Source organism: Aquarana catesbeiana, linkage group LG01, assembly GCF_042186555.1.
Source record: "Aquarana catesbeiana isolate 2022-GZ linkage group LG01, ASM4218655v1, whole genome shotgun sequence".
NCBI lineage: Eukaryota > Metazoa > Chordata > Amphibia > Anura > Ranidae > Aquarana > Aquarana catesbeiana.
In genome coordinates, this window is record NC_133324.1 from 964,213,494 (window position 1) to 964,236,757 (window position 23,264).

Consider the following 23,264-nt stretch of genomic DNA (forward strand, 5'->3'; position numbering starts at 1 on the left):
TGGAATAATTTACACCTCTTTACCGCTGAGTTTAGACCTTGGGCATTGTGTGATGTTAATTTAAAGGATGTAAGGGGCACGGTGTTACTTGACATATTGGCTGAGTAGGGGAAGCATGTGAGAATCAGTATTTCTTACCTCCTCTGGGTTGTTGTGGAGAGTTGCTTTTCGAGGTGTGAAGCAGGACCTGGAACCTGAAGGAGAGGAGCGTAGCCGCATGACCTGTGGACTGGCACAAAAGAAGACAGGGTTAGAAGAGAAGAACAGAAGAAAGGAAAAACAGAGAAAAAGTAAGTGCGGATGATGTCGTGCAAAGTGGCCCAAAAAGGACCTGCGGCATCGGGAGGGCAAAAAGTGCCTCCCAATGACGCAAAACAATAAACAATAGTAGCCCTCCAAGGGGGCTAACTGTCCATCTCCCGATAATGTGGATTCCATTATCGTGGGATGGATGGAGGCGCATGACTGCTACCCCAGTCAATGCCAACCCAATTGGTCAACCTGTATAAAATACTTTTCATAACCTTGTGATGAAAACCAATTAAAAACTATAACATTTTAAACTGCGTGAGTCAAAGCCAGCCGGCAGAATTATTCTTACAGTAGGCCTAAGAAGCCATGGGAAGGTATGGGGGAAAGAGGGGTGAAGGTAGAGGTGGGGAGGTAAAAGGAGGGGAATGGGGGATGAGCGGGAGGGAAGAGGGGGTGGATTAAGAGAAGTGATGCATCTCAATCTACTGGGGGATAGATATTCCTATCCCTAGGTTGTTAGGGGAACGAGGTAGAAGTCCTCCAAAAAGTCCTCTGCATGTCCCCCTAGAGTCTTTGGAGAAATCTTCGCAGGGTTCTATCATGTCCGACTCCTGGTCTCCAAATCTACTGGCCGGTGTTGAAGAAATCCAAGAGGGAGGAGGGTCGAAGAACTTGTTTTTTGTTGCTTGTTGTCAAAATGAGAGATAGAGAACAGGGTAAACCTTTTGAAGAAGGGGGGGAGCAATGGTATTCCGACCCGCTTGAGTAGGATCCAAAGATCCAGCAGAAGTGCTTGCATTGCGTATAGTGACATTCTTGTGGATCGGTGGGACCTATCAGGTCCGAGGTTTCAGAGTCAGAAGATGTACTGGAGGTGGGGGGATTCTATTAACCCTGATGGGTCCGTAAATCGGACTTACGAAACCTGTGGGGGAGTCTGAGGGGGCCCCCATATCAGAAAGTAGAGTTATTAGGGTTATTAGCGTCCTGGATTTGTCACTGATGAGTACGTTGTATGAAAACATGGAAACACTTGTTGGAATCAGGTGGGCAGCGGTTCCCTCAAGCGTCTGCTTTTGGTAGTTTTCCATAATGAGGAAACTGGGCTGGTCGGAGTAGGTCTCTTGTAGGATCCGGATTGTGTATTTGATGTGTCCATCTCTGAATCCTGAGATATAAGCTTCAGGGAAAGGAGGACCCGTTCTCCTTCAGACAGATTGGTGAATGAGTGGGTTTTGCCTTTGTAGGTGAATTTTAGAGCAAAGGGGAAAGCCCACCAGTATCTAATTTCCTTCTGCGTCGGGATTAGTAATAGTGGTTTGAGGGCTCTGCGTTTTTGTATCGTCATAGGCGAAATGTCCACAAATATTTGAACATCGTGGCCTTGAAAGGAGATGTGCGGTTGCTGGCGGGAAAGCTTCATAATGTCCTTTTTCACTCCGTAGTAGTGCGGCTTCACCACTACATCCCTGGGGGACCCATCCTTCCTGGGGGGTCCCAGCGATCTGTGGGCTCTGTCTAATTCCAGCTTGTGTGTAGAAATATCAGGAATAAGGGTTTTGATCAATTCTTGCACTGCTGTAGGGACATCTGTGCAAGATTCTGGAATGCCTCTGACCCTAAAGTTCTCCCTTCTCGATCGGTTTTCCAAATCATCGATCCTATTTAAGGCTACATCCAACTGCTCCTGAATGACCTGAATGTGATCAGTGTTTTGATTGGTTCTTGCGACTGTATAATCGAGTTTCTGTTCAATCGCTTCTATTCTGGTGCCCAGGTTCTGGAAATCAGAGCGAATGTCATTTGTGATTTTGTGGGCTGTGTTAGCTAATCCCCTCTCCAAAAGGTCAGATAACTTGAGAAAGAGATCCCCTGCATTCTGGGGCATGTCGGTGTCTGGTCCTCCCATAATGTTGTTAGTGTGCTGGAGGTTAGAGTTATGTCCCATAGGAGATAGCATGGGGATGGCCAGGGAGTGATCATCCAGAATGTCTGAGCTATAATTTGAGGGGGCTGCGGTGAGGAGGGGTGAAGGGATCGCTGGAGGAGGAAATGACAGTGTAGCAGGGGCGATCACTTGCCTGTTGCCCTGTATTCCCCCTGATGCTGTGTCTCGTATCTGAGGCGCGGCCGCCATCTTGGAATCGGCCTGCACTCCTCCGGCCTCAAATCGGGGTCCCAGATCCCTTTTAGCTGTTGTGCCTGGCATGGGTGGGATGCCGCTGAGTTCCCCGAACAGATCCCGCTGTGTACGGGGTCGCGGCTGGCCTTGAGATGGCGCTAGGGCGGCTGGCTGGCTGGGGTAGTGAGGAGCTCCCGGCTTACGCGGCCATCTTGGAGTCCCTCGCGCATGCACCCTCCATCTGGTCTATTTCTCAACAACTTTAGTGGCCTTGTCTCCACGCTGATGTAACCCCCTTCATAGCCGCTTCTTCCTTGTGTGCTCAGAGTAAGACACCACAACACCTTCCGATGGGCCTCCTACAACCCATACCCAATGGAGAGATGCCTTGGACACACTTATCTATGGATTTTATTGAGGAGTTACCCACCTCCCAGGGCAACACAGTTATTCTTATGGTGATTGACCAATTCTCAAAAATGTCTCATTATATTCCACTTAAGAAGTTGCCTACATCCAAAGAACTAGCATCCATTTTCACTCAGGAGATCTTTCGGTTACATGGGCTACCCAAAGCTATCATCTCGAAAAGTGGTAGCTAGTTTGTCTCCAGGTTTTGACAAGCCTTTTGTGCACAGTTGGAAATTCAGCTTTCCTTCTCCTCGGCGTATCACCCACACTCCAATGGGGCCACAGAACAAAACAACCAAGCATTGGAGCAGTTCTGACGTTGCTATATTTCTGACCACCATATCAACTGGTCTGACCTCTCACCTTGGGCGGAGTTTGCTCACAATAGTGCCATCAATGCCGTTTCCCAATTGTCTCAGTTTCTGGTGAATTATGGTTTCCAACCATCCATGTTGCTTGACACATTTGTTCCTCAAAGAATTCCTGCCTTAGAGGAGCATCTTCATACTCTCCGTTCCACTTGGGTGCAGGTCCAAGAGTCATTGCAATGTGCCAGTGATATCGAAGTGAGGTCCCTCGCACTACTAAATGAGTAGACATGTGCATTCGTTTTCGTCCGAATGCATTTTCGTCCGAATTTTAGGTATTTTCGTTATCGTTTTACCAAACGATAACGAAAGTGCAGAGTCCGAAAAACAAAAGATCCGACATAAACAAATGCTTTATTTTCGTTTTCGTTGCTACAACAGTTCGATATAGATAGGAGATTCGACATGATAATGACAATAACAATCTGTGTCCATCAAACCTGTGGTTGAATGTGCCTAACCTTAGCTCTATTAGTCCAAGATTATTCTACATAGAGAGAAAAGATTCGACGTAGAGAGAAAAGATTCGATGTAGGGGAGGAAAGATTCGACGTAGGGGAGGAAAGATTCGACGTAGGGGAGAAAAGATTCGACGCAGGGGAGAAAAGATAAATAAAAATAATGATGATGATGAATGTTATTGGCTGATTGTAACCAAAGAGGTGGAGCAGTAAAATAGCTAGAACTAAGTACACACGTACTTTGGCTTATGGTGTCTGTTGAAAGTTCTAAGAAGATTTGACGGAGCAGGTAAACTATACGGCATTGTGTACAGTTTAGCTGCTCCGTCGAATCTTGTTTGAACATTCGACAGACACCATAAGCCTTCAATGACAGATTCAACCTTAATTTGGATTTTCGGACGAATGCAATTTTTAACGAAAAACAAAATAAATAAAAACGAATTTCGGGAGTAACTAAATAAATTTATTTTTCAGACGAAAACGAAATTCCGAAACAAAATATTTCAGTGTGCACATGTCTATAAATGAGTAGTGAACAATCCAAACTAAATATAAAATATTGAAATTGCTGCTAAATCTAAAGTGTACACCAAAACACAAAAACAGTAAAAAATAATAATAATGTTCTGTGCAGATTTCAGAGTGAACTCTAACACGTGGGTGATACAGTGAAATAAATATGTGTATACAAATCAACACAATAAACTTGATCCAAAATAAAATATGTATATGGTGAGTTCAAATCAGGACTATCAATTAATGACAAAAATCATAAATGTCCATAAAAGTGACAAATCTTCTAGATAAACACCAATGTTCTAAGATGTAGATCTTCGTGACTAAACAGTCACATAATGCTCACAGAGCTCTTACCTCCATGAGGAGAAAAATAAGCCTCAAAATGATATCATGTGGTGGAACCAGGTGTGTGGTGTCTGTGTTTCCAACCGATGTCCGTATGGGGAATTCTGGATGTGGGTCACGGTCTATTTGAGTGCTGCCTTTTCTCTGTTATTGGCTAAGTTAACCTCCAAGTCCCGTAGTTCTATGGTTAATATTCAGCATTCACCATTAGAGAAAGTAAAAGAAAACAGGCCTCCCATAGTGTAATATGTACAAACAATAGAAATTTATTAAAATACTAAATGTCCTCTTACATTTGAATAGTTAAAAACAAGCTTATCTGTGTACAGCACGTGTAAAACACGCTCCTTGCGTCACTTACAGTTTTTCCGAACATCCGGCCATGCCCTACACATTACGTCACAACACATGACTTCAACAGGGGACCCTAGGGCATAGGGCAAGGCTGGATATTTTGGAAGTGACGCAAGGAGCGTGTTTTACACGTGCTGTACACAGAAAAGCTTGTACACCGCAGAGGCTTGAATCCTGCTTGTTTTGCAAGACAACACTCGCAGAGTCAGGATTTAAAAAAAATAATAGCTCGTATTGGAAATGCTTGTTAACCACGTTGCTCGCAATTTGAGGTTCCACTGTACTCTTGATGAAAGCAAGAATTGGGGTGTCAAAATTTTAAATGATATCCACCTGTCAAACAGGTGTGGAAAAATTGGTCTTTGGGTGTCGGTGGTGCCTTTACACTGTAACCCTATAGAGGTACTCTTGATGAAAGCAAGAATTGTTTTTGCTGTCAAAAATGTAAATGATATGCACCCATCGAACAGGTGTGGAAAAATTGGTCCTTGGGTGTTAATTGTGCCCATGAAACCTACACCAAAAAAAATGTGTTCCAGATTAAATCAAGACCAACAAAGCTAGGCAGCTTGGACAGTCTTTCAGAGATTCCAGATCCAGAAAGCACTTAATCGGAGGCATGAGAAGTAGACTCCTCTGGGTCACTGAGGATTACAGTATCTGGAACTGCCTCCTCCGAGCCACATACTACTCCCAAGGGTTCTGGGGATGGAAAACCATCTGTTAAGGGTTGATGTGTGTCTTGCTTTGGTTCAATGCCTCCAAAACTGCCAGAATCCTCCTACTCCTTCTCCTCCTCCATCTCCTCTTGTGTGTTTTGTGGCGTGGTAAGAATCGTGTCTGCATAAAGCAGGCCTTGAGAGAAAAGGAAGTCCTCCTTTTCCTCCCGCTGTTCTGTTTCGAGTGCCCTGTCCATAATGCCACATAGTCTACTCCAGCAGGAACAGAACAGGGATTGTGTCACTGATGCATGCATTGTCATGGCTCACCATCCTTGTGGCCTCCTCAAATGGTGACAGTAGAGAGCATGCATCCTTTATGAGCAGCCATTGGCGTGGGGAAAAAATAGGCAACCCAGTCTGAGCCTGTCATTGTGCCATACTCACACAGGTACTTGTTGATGGCCCTCTGCTGTATGTGCAGCCGCTTTAGCATTGCCAAAGTCAAATTCCACCTGGTGGGCATGTCAAAAATCAAGCGGTTTACGGGCAGGTGGAATTCCTGCTGAATTTCAGCCAACAGAGCACTGGCTGCATATGACCACCTGAAATGGCTTCAGACTCTTTTGGCCTGCTTTAGCAGATAATCCAATCCTGGGTATCTATTAAAGCAATGCTGCACTACCAAAATGAGGACATGTGCCAGGCATGGCACATGTGTCAACTTTCCCTGTCTAAGGGCGGACAGAAGGTTTGTGACATTATCGCACACCACCAATCCTGGCTCCAGCTGGTGTGGCGTGAATGACCTCTTGCCTGCCCATTCAGAGCTGCAAGAATCTCTGCTCCGGTGTGGCTCCTGTCCCCTAGACAGACCAGCTGAAGCACTGCATGGCACCTTTTAACCTGACTAAATGAATAGCCCCTTGAAAGCTTAGGGGGTACTTGTGGTTTATAGGACAATTCAGCAGAGGAGGGCATGGAGGAGGAGGAGGGGGAGGAGGGGGTAGAGCTGACAAATCTTGCAACATAAACACTAGTTGTATGGAGTTGTATGGAGACGTGGTGGCACAACAACCTGCAGCACTGAGACCTGTCCTGCATCCTTTCGAGTTGCAAGCAAGGTTACCCAGTGTGCTGTGATCTAAATATATCCTCCCTGACCATGTTTGCTGGACCACGTGTCAGCAGTAACGTGGACCTTGCGGCTGACTGCCTTGCCCAAAGATGCCACGTTGCGTTCCACGTGATGGTAGAGAGCTGGAATGACCTTATGTGAAAAGAAATAGCAAGGGGACAGAATCCACCAGATGGAAAGGCAGGAGTTGTAAAGCCTGCAGCTTTGACAAACTTGAATTTAAACGCCGGGCATATGGGTGGCAGTGACTGTATATTTTTTTCCGCTGCAGCAGATGGGGCAAAGAATTTTGCTGGCTATAGTCTACAGCTGGTGGTGTGCTACTGACAGACGTGCTGCAAGGATCTGGGACACCCTGCACTATACCATCATCCCTGTCAGTGGAGGCTGCTGAGAGGCCATGAGGTATAGCGGGGGTAGACCAGAAATTGGGCAAAGCTTTCATTGCTCCAGCCAATCAGGGTTTTCAATGCATTGTGTGGCAGGACAGTGCATTGTGGTCGATCGGTGGGCCAAACAAATGGTCGATATCCCTGATAATTCGGGTGTTCTTTGAACGGGCGAACAGCCAATTTTCGGCCTGAACCCATGGTGAGATCGAACCGTTCACCCAATTCTACTAGGGAAATACCAATATGTGTGCTGGAGGTGGGATCTCACTGGGGAGATACCAATGTGTGTGCTGGAGGTGGGATCTCACTGGGGAAATACCAATGTGTGTGCTGGAGGTGGGATCTCACTGGGGAAATACCAATGTGTGCTGGAGGTATCATAGAAGATCCTTGAATTATAATTTTACTTTCATTGAAGATGATATAGATGGAGAATTTCTCCTTATTTTCCCAGTTTTCTTTGTCACAATGTAACTTAACTAGGGATGAGCTTCGAGTTCGAGTCAAACTCATGTTCGACTCGAACATCGGCTGTTCGCCACTTCTCCAAACAGCGAACAATTTGGGGTGTTCGCGGCAAATTCGAAAGCCACGGAACACCCTTTAAAAGTCTATGGGAGAAATCAAAAGTGCTAATTTTAAAGGCTTATATGCATGGTATTGTCATAAAAAGTGTTTGGGGACCTGGGTCCTGCCCCAGGGGACATGGATCAATGCAAAAAAAAGTTTTAAAAACTGCCATTTTTTCGGGAGCAGTGATTTTAATAAAGCTTAAAGTGAAACAATAAAAGTGTAATATTCCTTTAAATTTCTATACCTGGGGGGTGTCTATAGTATGCCTGTAAAGGGGCGCATGTTTCCTGTGTTTAGAACAGTCTGACAGCAAAATGACATTTCAAAGGAAAAAAGTCATTTAAAACTACTTGCAGCTATTAACGAATTGCCGGTCTGACAATATACATAAAAGTTCATTGATAAAAACGGCATGGGAATTCCCCACAGGGGAACCCCGAACCAAAATATAGAAAAAAAAATGATGTGGGGATCCCCCTAAATTCCATACCAGGCCTTTCAGGTCTGGTATGGATATTAAGGGGAACCCTGGCCAAAATTAAAACAAAAAATGGAGTGGGGTCCCCCCAACAATCCATACCAGACCCTTATCCGAGCACGCAACCTGGCAGGATGCAGGAAAAGAGGGGGGACGAGAGAGCGCCCCCCCCTCCTGAACTGTACCAGGCCACATGCCCTCAACATTGGGAGGGTGCTTTGGGGTAGGCCCCCAAAACACCTTGTCCCCATGTTGATGGGGACAAGGGCCTCATCCCCACAACCCTTTCCGGGTGGTTGTGGGGGTCTGTGGGCGGGGGCTTATCGGAATCTGGAAGCCCCCTTTAACAAGGGGACCCCCCAGATTCCGGCCCTCCCCCTGTGTGAAATGGTAACCTACCATTTCACAAAAAAATTGTCAAAAATGTTAAAAATTACAATTTTTAATGCTTCTTCTTTCTTCTTTCTTCTATCTTCTATCTTCTATCTACTTTCTTCTATCTTCCTTTGGTTTCTTCCTCCATCTTCTTCTTCTTCTGGTTCTTCTGGTTCTTCCTCCGGTGTTCTTGTCCGGCATCTTCCTCCGCAGCGTCTTCTTCCCTTCTTCTTCTCGGGCCGCACCGCATCCACCATGACGGGAGGCTCCCGCTGTGTGACGCTTCTCCTCTTCTGACGGTTCTTAAATAACGGAGGGCGTGGCCACCCGGTGTTCCCGCCCCCCTTTGACGCACGGGGACTTGATGGGGACTTGATAAAGTTGGTAAAGGAGATGGAGGAAGAAACCGAAGGAAGATAGAAGAAAGAAGATAGAAGATAAAAGAAAGAAGAAGCATTTAAATAAAGGAATTGTCAAAAACTGTCTCTTATCATTTTTAACATTTTTGACACTTTTTTTGTGAAATGGTAGGGGTCCCCTTGTTAAAGGGGGCTTCCAGATTCTGATAAGCAGATCCTGCAGACCCCCACAACCACCGGTCAAGGGTTGTGGGGATGAAGTGTTACCTACCCCAAAGCACCCTTCCAATGTTGAGGGCATGTGGCCTGGTACGGTTCAGGAGGGGGGGCGCTCTCTCTCATCCCCCCTCTTTTCCTGCGGCCTGCCAGGTTGCGTGCTCGGGGAAGGGTCTGGTATGAATTTTTGGGGGGACCCCACGCCATTTTTTTAAAATTTTGGCACGGGGTTCCCCTTAAAATTCATACCAGACCTGAAGGGTCTGGTATAGATTTTGAGGGGGACTCCACGTCATTTTTTTTTAATTTTGGCGCGGGGTTCCCCTTAATACCCATACCAGACCTGAAGAGCCTGGTATGGAATTTAGGGGGACCCCCACGTCATTTTTTAAAAAAATTTTGGTTCGGGGTTCACCTGTGGGGAATTCCCATGCCGTTTTTATCAATGAACTTTTATGTGTATTGTCGGACCGGCAATTCATTAATAGCCGCGAGTAGTTTTAAATGATTTTTTTTCCTCTGAAATCTCATTTTGCTGTCAGACTGTTCTAAAAACGGGAAACATGCGCCCCTTTACAGGCATACTATAGACGCCCCCCAGGTACAAAATTTAAAGGAATATTACACTTTTATTGTTTCACATTAAGCATTATTAAAATCACTGCTCCTGAAAAAACGTCAGTTTTTAAAACTTTTTTTTGCATTGATACATGTCCCCTGGGGCATTACCCGGGTCCCCAAACACTTTTTTTTGACAATAACTTGCAAATAAGCCTTTAAAATTAGCACTTTTGATTATTCATGTTCGTGTCCCATAGACTTTAACGGTGTTCGTGTGTTCGAACAAATTTTTTGCCTGTTCGCATGTTCTCGTGCGAACCGAACAGGAGGGTGTTCGGCTCATCCCTAAACTCTCTGTAATTTCAGTGAACTTACTCTGGGCTATCATATGAAAAGTAATTATGATCATAGAGGCCCGGGTTTGATTCGGGAACTATTTTTCAAATCATGCTGAAAACCTGGCAAACCCAAACTTTGCTGATAACCCCAATGGAGTATATTTAGGGCAAATCCTGCTATTTACCATAATCCTGGCAATTTGTTGGGCTGATTGAGAGTTATTGTCAAACGACCGACATGGGAGGTCAGGCACAGTCATGGGGGGGTACAAATAAAAGCCATATTTTATTTTCAGAAACCATAGGGTCAGGGCCCTTTTCATGTGGCTTTGATGGCAACATGCACTGAGGAATAGATTGTTTTTCTTGTGTAATTATCTTGGCTTACATACAGCAGAAGCACCCCAATCATTTCATTTTATTAAATGTATTAAATTATATTTAAAAAAACATTTTTTCGGTGGTTTTAGCTGCAACAAATGTTTTTTTGTCATCAAGCAGTTATTGACACTTTAAAGAGAAGTCGGGAAGTCTCCATTGGAAGATTGTAGATTGTATTAATAATAACTGTGATGTATAATCAGATCGCCCCCATGGTGTTTGGTTACATTGGATCTGATTGCAATGATACATGTAGATTTAGATGGACAGAATACAGTATTCCCATGTTCATTATACAAAGTGTATGTAATATACAGGGTTATGTATGTAATAAGATCATACAGACAGTAATGATGTGTAGAGTGCAATGCACCAATCAGGTTTTATGTTACATTGGTTTAGATGAGTCAGACCAAAGAGAGGTGACTGCTGATTGGTTGCTATGGGTTCCTGCAACCTGTATATTGAGGTTTACTACTCACTTATACATTGTAGATGATGATTCCAATTATTGGAGAACGCATATATATTCACACATTGTGCAGAGGTAAAGGAAGGAAAATATCCAACCCGACATTTTACTGTCACTGTATCTCCAATATTATAAAATGTCTTCTCTGGATCCATCTCCATCATTGTGTCTTCTGGCTTCCTACACAGATCTGTAAAGTGATTAGAAGAATTAATTACATCTGAGAGATTTGTGGAAAATTTGAAAAATACAATTTTCTTTCCCTTAGCACATAATTTATGTATCTGTAGGGTGATCAGTAGGGATGAATGACCTGACAATGTATGTATCTGTAGGGTGATCAGTAGGGATGAATGACCTGACAATGTATGTATCTGTAGGAGGATCAGTAGGGATGAATGACCTGACAATGTATGTATCTGTAGGGTGATCAGTAGGGATGAATGACCTGACAACTTATGTAACTATAGGACGACAATCTAATCCCTTGGACAATCTAGCCTTGTATCTTGTTTCTGGTCAACCTTAAACTATTTTTTCCTACCATGAACTTCCTGATTTAAGCCATGTCCCTTCCTGTTTGCAAGATTATTGCGATCTCTCTAGCTGGTATCTTGCTAATTGCATACCTGCTGCAGCCTTCATACAAGCTTATTGTCACTACCATTTGTTATCCACCTTTGGCTTGTTTATTAACTACACTTTCATCTGATCCCAACCAACTACCACTTCTTAGTGAGCTTTGGCTTGTTCATCAATTATGCTTCTGCTTTATCCTTATCTACTTCATCCGTTACCTGACCCCGCTTGCTCTTTTCCCGCTGGGCAATACATGCGACCTGGCATTAGCACACAGCAAAACCCATCTCCACCATCAGGAGGTCTGGTAAAGACCGGCTAGTGGTTAGACTCCGTGTCTCAGGTGAGTCGGCATCATCTGCAGGGGGGACCTGCTTGTATTTTTCCAGCTTATTACTTCTAGAGTGAATTTCTCTACTGCTACAGCCGCTGGCCTCCGAGCCTGACCGCAGATGTGACAGTGTATGCTGAAAGTGGGATCTCACTGGAGAAATACTAATGTGCACGCTGGAGGTGGGATCTTACTGGGGAAATACGAATTTGTGTTCTGGAGGTGGGATCTCACTGGAAAAAGACCAATGTGCGTGCTGGAAGTGGGATCTCACTGGGGAAATACCAATGTCTGTGCTGGAGGTTGGATCTCACTGGAAAAAGACCAATGTGTGTGCTGGAAGTGGGATTTCAATGGGAAAATACCAAATTGTATTCTGGAGCTGGGATCTCATTGGGGAAATACCAATGTGCCTGCTGTAATTGGGATCTCACTGGGAAAATTCCAATGTGTGTGCTGGAGGTGGGATCTCACTGGAGAAAGACCAATGTGTGTGCTGGAAGTGGGATCTCACTGGGAAAATACCAATTTGCATTCTGGACGTGGGATGTCACTGAGGAAATACCAATGTGTGTGCAGGAAGTGGGATCTCACTGGGAAAATACCAATGTGTGTGCTGGAAGTGGGATCTCACTGGGGTAATACAAATGTGTGTGCTGGAGGTGGGATCTCACTGGAGAAAGACCAATATGTGTGCTGGAAGTGGGATCTCACTGGGAAAATACCAATTTGCATTCTGGAGGTGGGATCTCACTGGGGAAATACCAATGTACGTGCTGGAAGTGGGATCTCACTGGAGAAAGACCAATATGTGTGCTGGAGGTGGGATTTCACTGGGGAAAGACCAATGTGTGTGTTGGAGGTGGGAACTAAGCTCTCTGTAATTTCAGTGAAGTTACTCTCGGCTATCATATGAAAAGTAATGATGATCATGGAGGCCCGGGTTCAATTTGGGAAATATTTTGCTAATCATGCTGAAAAACTCTTAAACCCAAACTTTGCTCAGAAACCCAATGGAGTCTATGGAGGGCAAATTCTTCTACTAAATTCTGGCAATTTTTAGGACTAATTAGTAAGCTATTATCAAACAACAGGCATGGGAGGTCAGGCACAGCCATTGGGGGCATGTACAAAAGCCAGGTTTTATTTTTTAGAAACCATACAGTAGGGACAGGTTTCTTTTCATGTGGCTTTGATGTATACATTGAATACACACAAATCCTTTAAATTACAGGTTTGGGGGATGCCTTAACCCTTTCGCTTCCAGGCCCTGTGCTCCATTTTGTACACTCAGGTAGCCAGACCAGTTTTGCAATTTTTTCTTTGCTTTTTTATTTTTCACTTATAGATTTCAGAGTTTGTCAAAGACCCCCCAAACCATATATTTTCTGAAAGCACATGATCAGTAGAAAAAAAGAAGGTGCTACTAATTTGTTAGCCCCACGGCATTTGCGCAAATGTTTATCAAACCAATATATTTGTAAAAGATACACTAAAACTGTTATTAGCAGATTACAAAATTCCTACTAAATATAAAAGATTAACCTGTATTGAGTTAATAAATAATATTTGCAATTTTTAAATTGCGCCTTTTTGAGAAATGGTGAAAATTAAACAGAAGCAAAAATAGGATTTTTTAAAACAGCTTACCTGTAAAATCCTTTTCTTTCGAAGGACATCACGGGACACAGAGCCTCAGTAATTACTGATGGGTTATATAGGTATCACTGGTGATTGGACACTGGCACACCCTATCAGGAAGTTCAACCCCCTATATAATCCCTCCCCCTTGCAGGGATACCTCAGTTTTGTAGCCAAGCAATATAGTGTATTAGAAGAGGGGCGGGACCTCTGTGTCCCGTGATGTCCTTCGAAAGAAAAGGATTTTACAGGTAAGCTGTTTTTAAAAATCCTATTTTCTTTCTCGAACATCACGGGACACAGAGCCTCAGTAATTACTGATGGGATGTCCCAGAGCAATGCTACCTGAGGGGGGGGAACCACGACCAAGTAGGGTGCAATCAGACCTGAGGACCCTGTACCGCTGCCTGCAGCACACTACGCCCAAAGGCGATATCCTCATGCCTTCTCACATCCACCTGATAGAATCTGGTGAATGTATGAACTGAAGACCAGGTTGCGGCCTTGCAGATTTGAGCCATAGAGGCCCGGTGATGCACTGCCCAAGAAGCACCAATAGCCCTTGTGGAATGTGCCTTGATCTGAAACGAGGGAACCTTCTGTTTCAAACCGTAAGCTTGAATGATCAACTGTCGAATCCATTTAGAAATGGTAGCTTTTGACGCTGCCTGTCCTCTATTGGGACCCTCTGGCAGCACAAACAAAACATCCGTCTTGCGGATCTGAACAGTTGCCCCTAGATAGGCCTTAACTGCTCTTACTACATCCAACGAATGTAGATATCTCTCTTCCGGAGAACAGGGATCTGGAAAAAAGGAAGGTAGAACAATGTCTTGGTTTAAATGAAAATCAGAAACCACCTTCGGTAAAAAACTAGGATGAGGGCGTAGTACCACGCTATCCTTGTGTATAATCAAATAAGGCTCCTTACAGGAAAGAGCTGCTAATTCTGATACTCTTCTAGCAGAAGAGATGGCCACCAGAAAAATTAACTTCCTTGTCAACAAGACCAAAGGAATCTGACTTATTGGTTCAAAAGGCTGTTTCTGTAACACAGCCAGGACCAAGTTCAAGTCCCAGGGGTTTAGGGGCGCTTTAACCGGAGGATTAAGACGCATCACCCCCTGCATAAAATTTCGGACCAAAGAATGCGAAGCAAGTGGCCGCTGAAATAATACTGATAAAGCAGAGACCTGGCCCTTGATGGTACTCAAGGCCAGCTTCATCTCTAATCCTAATTGTAGAAAGTCAAGGATTCTACCTATGACATATTTCCTGGGATGCCAACCTCTGGATTCACACCAGGTTATATAAGCTTTCCAGACTCTATGATAAATCATCCTGGAAGCTGGATTCCTTGCATTAATCAAGGTAGATATGACAGGACCTGAGAGCCCACGACTCTTCAGAACGTGGGTCTCAATAGCCAAACCGTCAAATTTAGCGTTTGTAAGGCAGGATGGAACACTGGACCTTGAGATAACAGGTCTGGGCGTATTGGTAGGGTCCACGGGGGACCTACCGTCATCCTTACTATTTCTGCATACCAAGTCCTTCTGGGCCAAGCGGGGGCCACCAGAAGTACCGACTTCCTTTCCTGCCTGATCCTGCGAAGGAGTCGTGGTAATAGCAGAATAGGCGGGAATGCGTAAATCAGTGAGAACCGATGCCACGGAATCACCAACGCATCCGTCCCGCATGCAAGAGGATCTTTTGTCCTTGCCACAAATCTGTCTATCTTTTTGTTGAATCAGGATGCAAAGAGATCTACATCTGGAACCCCCCATCTTTGGCATATGGCCCAAAAGACGTCGGGATGCAGAGACCATTCCCCTTCGGCTGACCAATTTTTCAACCATAGGATTCTATGTATATGCACCAACCCCAGTGAAAGACGGGAGGTTTGCACGATAGAATCTCTAATGGCGTCAACCACAAAGCATAAGGCCGCTGGAAGGTTAGCAAACCCCTGGGCCTGCTGTTCAGGTAATACTTTGATGACCTGCTTAACAAGGTCTCTTATGTATTGACAGACTCCAATCGCTGCTACTGCAGGTTGGGCCACTGATCCTGCTAAGGAGAAAACATCCTTCAATAGGGATTCCATCCTTTTATCTACAGGATCCCTGAGCATCTGAGCATTGTCTACAGGACAAGTCAGGCTATTATTTACGGAGGAAATGGCGGAATCAATAACCGGTATTCCCCACATTTTAATAAACTTTTCTTCCATCGGATAAAGTGTTGAAAACTTTCTCGGCGGAAAAAAACGTTTGTCTGGGTGATTCCACTCAGAATAAATGAGCTTTTCAAGTAAAGTATGAACAGGAAAAGCATGTGCTGCTTGGAAAGGTTTCAGTGACCCCAAAGCAGAAGAGGATTCTTTAGCAGTTTCAGGTATGGGCAACTTAAATGTGGATCAGACCAATCCAGTGAGGATCTGCACTAAGACTTTCTCCTCTTGGGAAGTCGCAGAGGGTCCCTCTCCACCTGAATCCTCCGAAGAGGAATCATCCGTCCCATCCCGATCCTCTGAAAGGGATTCATCTCCTTTATCCCAGAGCTCCTCTGTCTGAGGGTCTTGGGGAACAGAGGAAAGCCTAGTGCGTTTTCTTCCACTGAGTGAAGACGTAATCACGGCCATTAATCTTTCCTCTAGACCATTAATGGTTGAAAAAAAAAAACCTCTTGTGTAATATATACAGGGGCTGAAGTGCCAGAAGCAGGTGTAGCCCCTGACCCCGATGGCTCTCCCTGGCTAGCCGTCCCTGGCCCATCTTTAGGGGGGAGGATGCTGCCGACAGGGGGCCCTCAGAACCTGAACGAGATCCCCTAGTGTCTCTGGTTCCTGGGGTGCTTGAACCTCTTCTACCCATAGTGCAAAGCAACAAGGTGTGAGGTATACAAATGAACACTGCCCGCTGAGCGATGTAGTCTGGCTATAAGCCTTGCTACCCAATGCTCAGTCTGGTGTTACTTCAGTAAATGCTGCCTAGGAGAATGCCTGTGTCCTTACATGTGACCGTCAGCTCTGTGTCTCTCAGAAGGCTGTGTGCACCTGTACAGAGTGCCTCTAATAGCCTGCAGCTGGCCTGAGTGGAAGTCTAAGCACCTGTGCTGACGTCTCGCCCCCTCCTGTACCGCCCCCCCCCTCGAGTTTTGAAAAAAACTAGCGCTTCCCGCGCTGGCCAACTCTCCTGTCATGCTTCTGGAGAAAGGCTGGGGATGGGGGGGGAAGGAGAGAGGCTGGTAACAAGATCTGCCTGGGCGGCTATCTTCAGAGATGGTGGCCATTAGGCCGCAGAGCCCGGGTGGTATAACCACTTTCTAGACCCCTGTGGCCCTCTCTAGCCTGGGGGGGAACATTCAAACATGAGAAATCCCCCCATCCATCTTACCTCATTGCAGCCTGCTTGAGACGCTGGGATACATGTGCAGCGATGGAAAACACTGAGACAGACAGTCAGCATGTGCAGGTTTGTGCTCTTGGCAGCCCCCGGTGGTCACAATAGGCATAGCATGCATTTACCTTAAAGGAGAAAAGCCACTAGAACTCAAAAATTCTGTGGAATCTCCTCTTACCTTATCCAGCCGCAGGGTGCTGTTTACACAGACCCAATCTTCACCTCTCACGGTGGGCTCCGTTTGAAAAAACCGTCAGAGACTGGGGCCCCCATCAGTAGGGGGATCCAACAGTTCTGGGACCGTAAAGCACCTCGCCAGAAATTAGGAAGTTTAAAGCCATTTTCTGATCTGCGGGGTCCAGCTCTCTAAAAAGAGAAGCGTTACGGGTAAAACCTTGTTTCTTTGGACACGAGGCCCGGGTACCATTCAATTCGGCCATGAAAAGACACTTTGAATGGATCCAGTTCGCCTGGCTTGCCCCAGTATAGGATATAGGATATTCCCTTTGGAGCTCAGCACAGGACATCTTTACACGTCCATCACCTAAGACCCTGGCATAAAAACTGAGGTATCCCTGCAAGCGGGAGGGATTATATAGGGGGTTGAACTTCCTGATAGGGTGTGCCAGTGTCCAATCACCAGTGATACCTATATAACCCATCAGTAATTACTGAGGCTCTGTGTCCCGTGATGTTCGAGAAAGAAAGTGTAAATATCCAAATTTCTGAAAAAATCTGAAGGTTTTCATTTTTCTCTTACAGCTTTCAGAATTTGTGAAAGACCCACAAAACCATATATTTTATGAAAGCATATGACCTCTAGAATAAAAAGAAGGTGCTTCTGATTTTTCAGACCCCACAGTATTTGCGCAAATGTTTATCAAACCAATATGTTCGCAAAAAATACACTAAAACCATAGCTGATAAAAACACAGCTAATTTTACAAAATTACTGCTAAATCCCTACTAAATATAAAAGCTTAACCTGTATGAAGTTAATAAATAACAAAAAAAAAAATTACATTGCGCCTTTTTGCAAAATGGTGAAAATCGAACGTACACAAATATCTATTCTATTCGTAGAAAATACACTAAAACCATTATTAGCAGATCAAAACACAGCTACTTTTACAAAATTACTGCTAAATCCATGCTAAATAAAAAAACTTAACCTGTATTGAGTTAATAAATAACAAATATTTGTAAATTTTAAATTGCGCCTTTTTGAGAAATAGTGAAAATCGGAGGAATGCAAACATTTTAGAAAATCTAGAGGTTTTCCTTTTTCAGTTACAACTTTCAGAATTTGTAAAAGACCCCCAAACCATACATTTTCTGAAAGCATATGGCCAGTAGAATAAAAAGAAGGTGCTACCTGATTTTTAAGGCAGCACAATATTTGTGCAAATTTTTATCAAAACAATATTTTCGCTAAAAATACACAAAAATCATTAATAGTGCACATAAACTCAACATAACTTACAACTTGTGGCATACTAAGGTGTACACCACTGGGAGGGGGGCATGTTTACCTGCACAGGAATGCACAGGTGTTCCATGCATCCCTGTACAGGCAGTCCCATTTATGTCAATTGGGATGCAACAGCTGCACTGGCACTGCTGTTCCCAATCTGACATCCATATGGGTGTGAGTACACGACCCCGAACGCAGACAGTGTAAGCTCGGGGACATGCATGCGGACCTACAAGAATGTAAATTTGGGAGCAATGTCTCTGTTGGTGCAGTTGCCTGTTGGTGCAGTTGCTACATCCCAAATGACATCAATGGGACGACCTGCACAGAGATGCACAGAACACCTGTGCGTCCCCGTAAAGGTATGCTGTGTATGCCCTGTGTGAACAAGGCCTTAGGCCCCTTTCACACAAGCACATTGATCGGGTCTGCCTGTCCATTGTTCAGGCGAGCCCAATCAGACCACCCATTGTTCTGTATGTAGATGCTGATGTAAATGAATATGCGTCCGTTTACCCCTGCCTGCATCCGATCAAGTCCAGTCCGCTAAAAACAGATGGATGTGGATCCCATTCCCCATCCATCTAGCAGATCGGATGGTATCCGATGGAACTGGACAGGTGGCCCGTTTCCATCCGACCGCCCTATAGAGAATAGCGGGCTGTGTCCGTGTCTGCTCTGCATCAGCGGAGCAGACATGGACCTGTCATCTGCCTGCTCAGCGGGGGTCAGCAGACAGATCTGCTTGACAGAGTCCACTCCATGTGAAAGGGATCTTACCAGGAGCGTCCGGACCATTAGGGGCACTGGAGTGCTGCCCCCAGCAGGGTGCCGGACTGATACGTTTGCATGAATTTTTTTTTTTTCAAGCCACATGATTATAGCCTGAGGCTCTTATTTGCTTGAAAAAGGTTGGGCTCAGGGTGCAGAGCATTGCACCCCGAACCCACCCACTTGTGACAATAGCGAATTAATATTCACTATTGTCTTCCAGCTTCTCCTCCTGGCCAATCAGGATGGATAGAGTTGGCTGGGAGGAGAAGCTAAGAAAACCATGGAGGGGTGAGTGCGGGGGGGTGTCATCATGGAGGGGTGAGTGGGGGGGGGGCGTCACCATGGAGGGGTGAGTGTCACCATGGATGGGTGAGTGTGGGCGGATTTGGGGAGTCTTACTGTGTTTGTGGAGTTTTTTTATTTAATTTTTAAGTTTTTTAGTTATTTTTTACTTTTTTTATTATTATTATTTTTTTTGGGGGGGGGGGGGTCTTTGGTGAGATATCAGAGGTCTAAACAGACCCCCATATCTCTATTTATGAGACAGAGAAAGGGCCTGAAGATAGTGCCCTTCTCTGTAGCACTTTACATGAATGATTGAAATCTGTATAGAGATTTCATTCATAAAATGACAGTCTGATACATTGTAACACTCGCGGTTACAATGATCAGCTGTCAGTGGATATAGCAGCAAATGCTGCCTATGTCCATTGTACAGGGGGGGTTGATAAACACATGTTTATCAAGCCCCCCAAAGCTCCAACTTCACCCACACCTGCACTGCTCCCTGTTGTGGAAATTTTATGAAGATGTATTTAATATGCATTGTCATAGTGTCTCCCAGTGTTCGTTCTCCCACAACTCGCTCTAAAGAGCTGACTGGACCAGTCTGACGCTGGTTGAGATCTGTTAGGTAGTGGAAAACTTCCTGAGGTTGGAGAGAGGTGTTTGAGGAGTGAGGATATGTCTGCCGGCGAAAGGGCCCCCGTGCAATGCACAGACGTTCATCTTGGGGGATGTGTTCGCTCTGCAAAGACATTATCGGTTTAGCGGATGTGCTCTCGTGTCACCCCTGTATGCCTGATCAACATATTTGAGGTGCCATGACATACACCTGCAGATAAGCTTCCATCAACAGGAATTGTAGTCATTGTTCATTGGTTGTTGTATAAATTCATTTATCCTGTGTTGTCATATCCTTGTTTGGTCATATCCTGTGTTGTCACATCCTGTGTTGTCACATCCTGTGGAGGAAGCGATTGGCTGTTGGAGCCAGGACTTCCTGTTTGTGATTTCTTTTGTTGTCTTGGAATAAAAGAACCAGTGCACTGCTCGGCAGGGCAGTCGTGCTGAGATGAGGACGTAAGCTGTGGTAATGTCTGTTTACTGGGGAAAGGGGAGACACAGGTTATTTATATATGCATTATACCATTGTGCTGAAAGGGCGCTTAATAGCGCAAGAGTATAGTGGGTTTATCCACGACACTCCCCCCCCCCACCGTGATCTCCAGCTTGACAGATCATGGAGGTCTGTGCAGAGAGAAGTTACAAGTGGCGGGAGAGGAAGGAGAGATGCCGCCCAGAGCGGCCATGGACCAGGGGTATGGGGGCAGTTGGGGGGGGTGATCTGACCGGCAGGGGGGGCACATTTGGGTCCCCCCAAACCCCATGCAGTATCTGAAGCCAGCGGGAGCGGCAGAGGAGGGATGCCGACTAATGATGGTGGCTTGGGGGGATCTAGTTTGCGGGGGGTCAGATTGGGTGGAGGGCGGATCAGTGCTGGGGGGGAAGAAGGGGGGTGAAGGGGATAGTAAAGGAGAGGGGGGCAGTTTAAGATGAAAGGGAGCGACGGGGGTGGAGTGGCAGGGGACAAGGAAGCGAAGGCATGGGTCGGGAGGGGGGCAGTCATATTAGGGGTTAATAACTCTGATCAGCAGGTTGTAATCTGCTGATCAGAGTTATAGAATTGTTCAGCAGAGTCTGCTGAACAATTCTGCTATAAGTTTATGGTCATTGAAGTGACCATGAACTCATAGCAGGGGGAGAAATGAGGTCCGCACTTAGTACGGACTTGGCCACCTGCAGGCACTGCTATAGGTCTGTACGGCGTACAGACTTGGCAGTGAAAGGGTTAAAGCTGTATACGGTGTTACAGAACAGTACAATTTTAGTGCCAGTCTCGGTGACAGCATGCATTGAGGAATGGATTTTTTTGTGCAATTATCTTTGCTTACATACAGCAGAAGCACCCCAATCAGATTCATTTCATTTTATTCAATGTATTCAATTCAATTTAAAAAAAAATACAAAATTCCTATCAGATACTTACCATAATTTTCTTTTCCTGATGGACTCCATGGCAGAATACGATTGGGTAGCCCCACCGTCGCTTCTACTCCATAGGACCCCAATCCCATACATTTTCACGCTGAGCCAGAGGCCGCATTCTATAACTAGCCTACTCTTGACACTGGTTGGGAACTCCTAGTATTTTATAGGAAAGTTTTCGTTTTCCTTACAGGCTCTATGGCAGCATACGTTTAGGAACTAACTAGCCCAAAAAAAGCAAGGGTGGGATGCCAAAAAAAGTAGGGTTTCAAATAGGGATGGCCGAACGGTTCGGCCCGAGCATACGTTCGGGCCGAACTTTGGTTGTTCGGATGTTCGGCGTACACCGAACAATAATCTGTGTTCGGGGCAAATTCGAAAGCCGCTGGAACACCGTTAAAGTCTATGGGACACTAACATGAAAACATGAAAAATCAAAAGTGCTCATTTTAAAGGCTTATATGCAAGTTATTGTCATAAAAAGTGTTTGGGGACCCGGGTCCTGCCCCAGGGGACATGTATCAATGAAAATTATTTTTTTTAAAACTGACATTTTTTCGGGAGCAGTGATTTTTTTAATGCTTAACCACTTCAGCCCCGGAAGGATTTACCCCCTTTCTGACCAGAGCACTTTTTACAATTTGGCACTGCATCGATTTAACTGCTAATTGCGCGGTCATGCAATGCTGCACCCAAACGAAATTTGCGTGCTTTTCTTCCCACAAATAGAGCTTTCTTTTGATGGTATTTGATCACCTCTGCCGTTTTTATTTTTTGCGCTATACACGGAAAAAGACCGAAAATTTTGAAAAAAAATGATATTTTCTACTTTTTGTTCTAAAAAAAATCCAATAAACTCAATTTTAGTCATACATTTAGGCCAAAATGTATTCGGCCACATGTCTTTGGTAAAAAAAATGTCAATAAGTGTATATTTATTGGTTTGCGCAAAAGTTATAGCGCCTACAAACTAGGGTACATTTTCTGGAATTTACACAGCCTTTAATTTATGACGGCCTATGTCGTTTCTTGAGGTGCTAAAATGGCAGGGCAGTACAAAACCCCCACAAATGACCCCATTTTGGAAAGTAGACACCCCAAGGAAATTGCTGAGAGGCATGTTGAGGCCATTGAATATTGATTTTTTTTGTCCCAAGTGATTGAATAATGACAAGAAAAAAAAATACAAAAAGTTGTCACTAAATGATATATTGCTCACACAGGCCATGGGAATATGTGGAATTGCACCCCAAAATACATTTAGCTGCTTCTCCTGAGTATGGGGATACCACATGTGTGGGACTTTTTGGGAGCCTAGCCGCGTACGGGGCCTCGAAACCAATCACTGCCTTCAGGATTTCTAAGGGCGTAAATTTTTGATTTTACTCCTCACTACCTATCACAGTTTTGAGGGCCATAAAATGCCCAGATGGCATAAAACCCCCCCAAATGACCCCATTTTGGAAAGTAGACACCCCAAGCTATTTGCTTTGAGGCATGTTGAGTCCATGGAATATTTTATATTTTGACACAAGTTGCGGGAAAGTGACAATTTTTTTTTTTTTGCACAAAGTTGTCACTAAATGATATATTGCTCACACAGGCCATGGGCATATGTGGAATTGCACCCCAAAATACATTTAGCTGCTTCTCCTGAGTATGGGGATACCACATGTGTGGGACTTTTTAGGAGCCTAGCCGCGTACAGGGCCCCGAAAATCAATCACCGCCTTCAGGATTTCTAAGGGTGTAAATTTTTGATTTCACTCTTCACTGCCTATCACAGTTTCGGAGACCATGGAATGCCCAGGTGGCACAACCCCCCCCCCCCCAATGACCCCATTTTGGAAAGTAGACACCCCAAGCTATTTGCTGAGAGGCATGGTGAGTATTTTGCAGCTCTCATTTGTTTTTGAAAATTAAGAAAGACAAGAAAAATGTTTTTTTTTTTTTTCA

The 23,264-nt window shown here is 44.8% G+C and overlaps 1 protein-coding gene across 5 annotated transcripts in view; it reads right to left on the reverse strand.

Annotated features, from left to right (window-relative positions):
- The window catches only part of LOC141122069 (uncharacterized), a 251,763-nt gene that overhangs the window by 135,013 nt on the left and 93,486 nt on the right, over window positions 1-23,264 (reverse strand). For all 5 annotated transcript variants that reach the window (XM_073611891.1, XM_073611885.1, XM_073611866.1 and 2 more), the window contains exon 5: window positions 10,788-10,967. In XM_073611891.1, coding sequence (XP_073467992.1) covers window positions 10,788-10,967 — 180 coding nt within the window. The remainder of the gene's footprint in view (window positions 1-10,787; window positions 10,968-23,264) is intronic.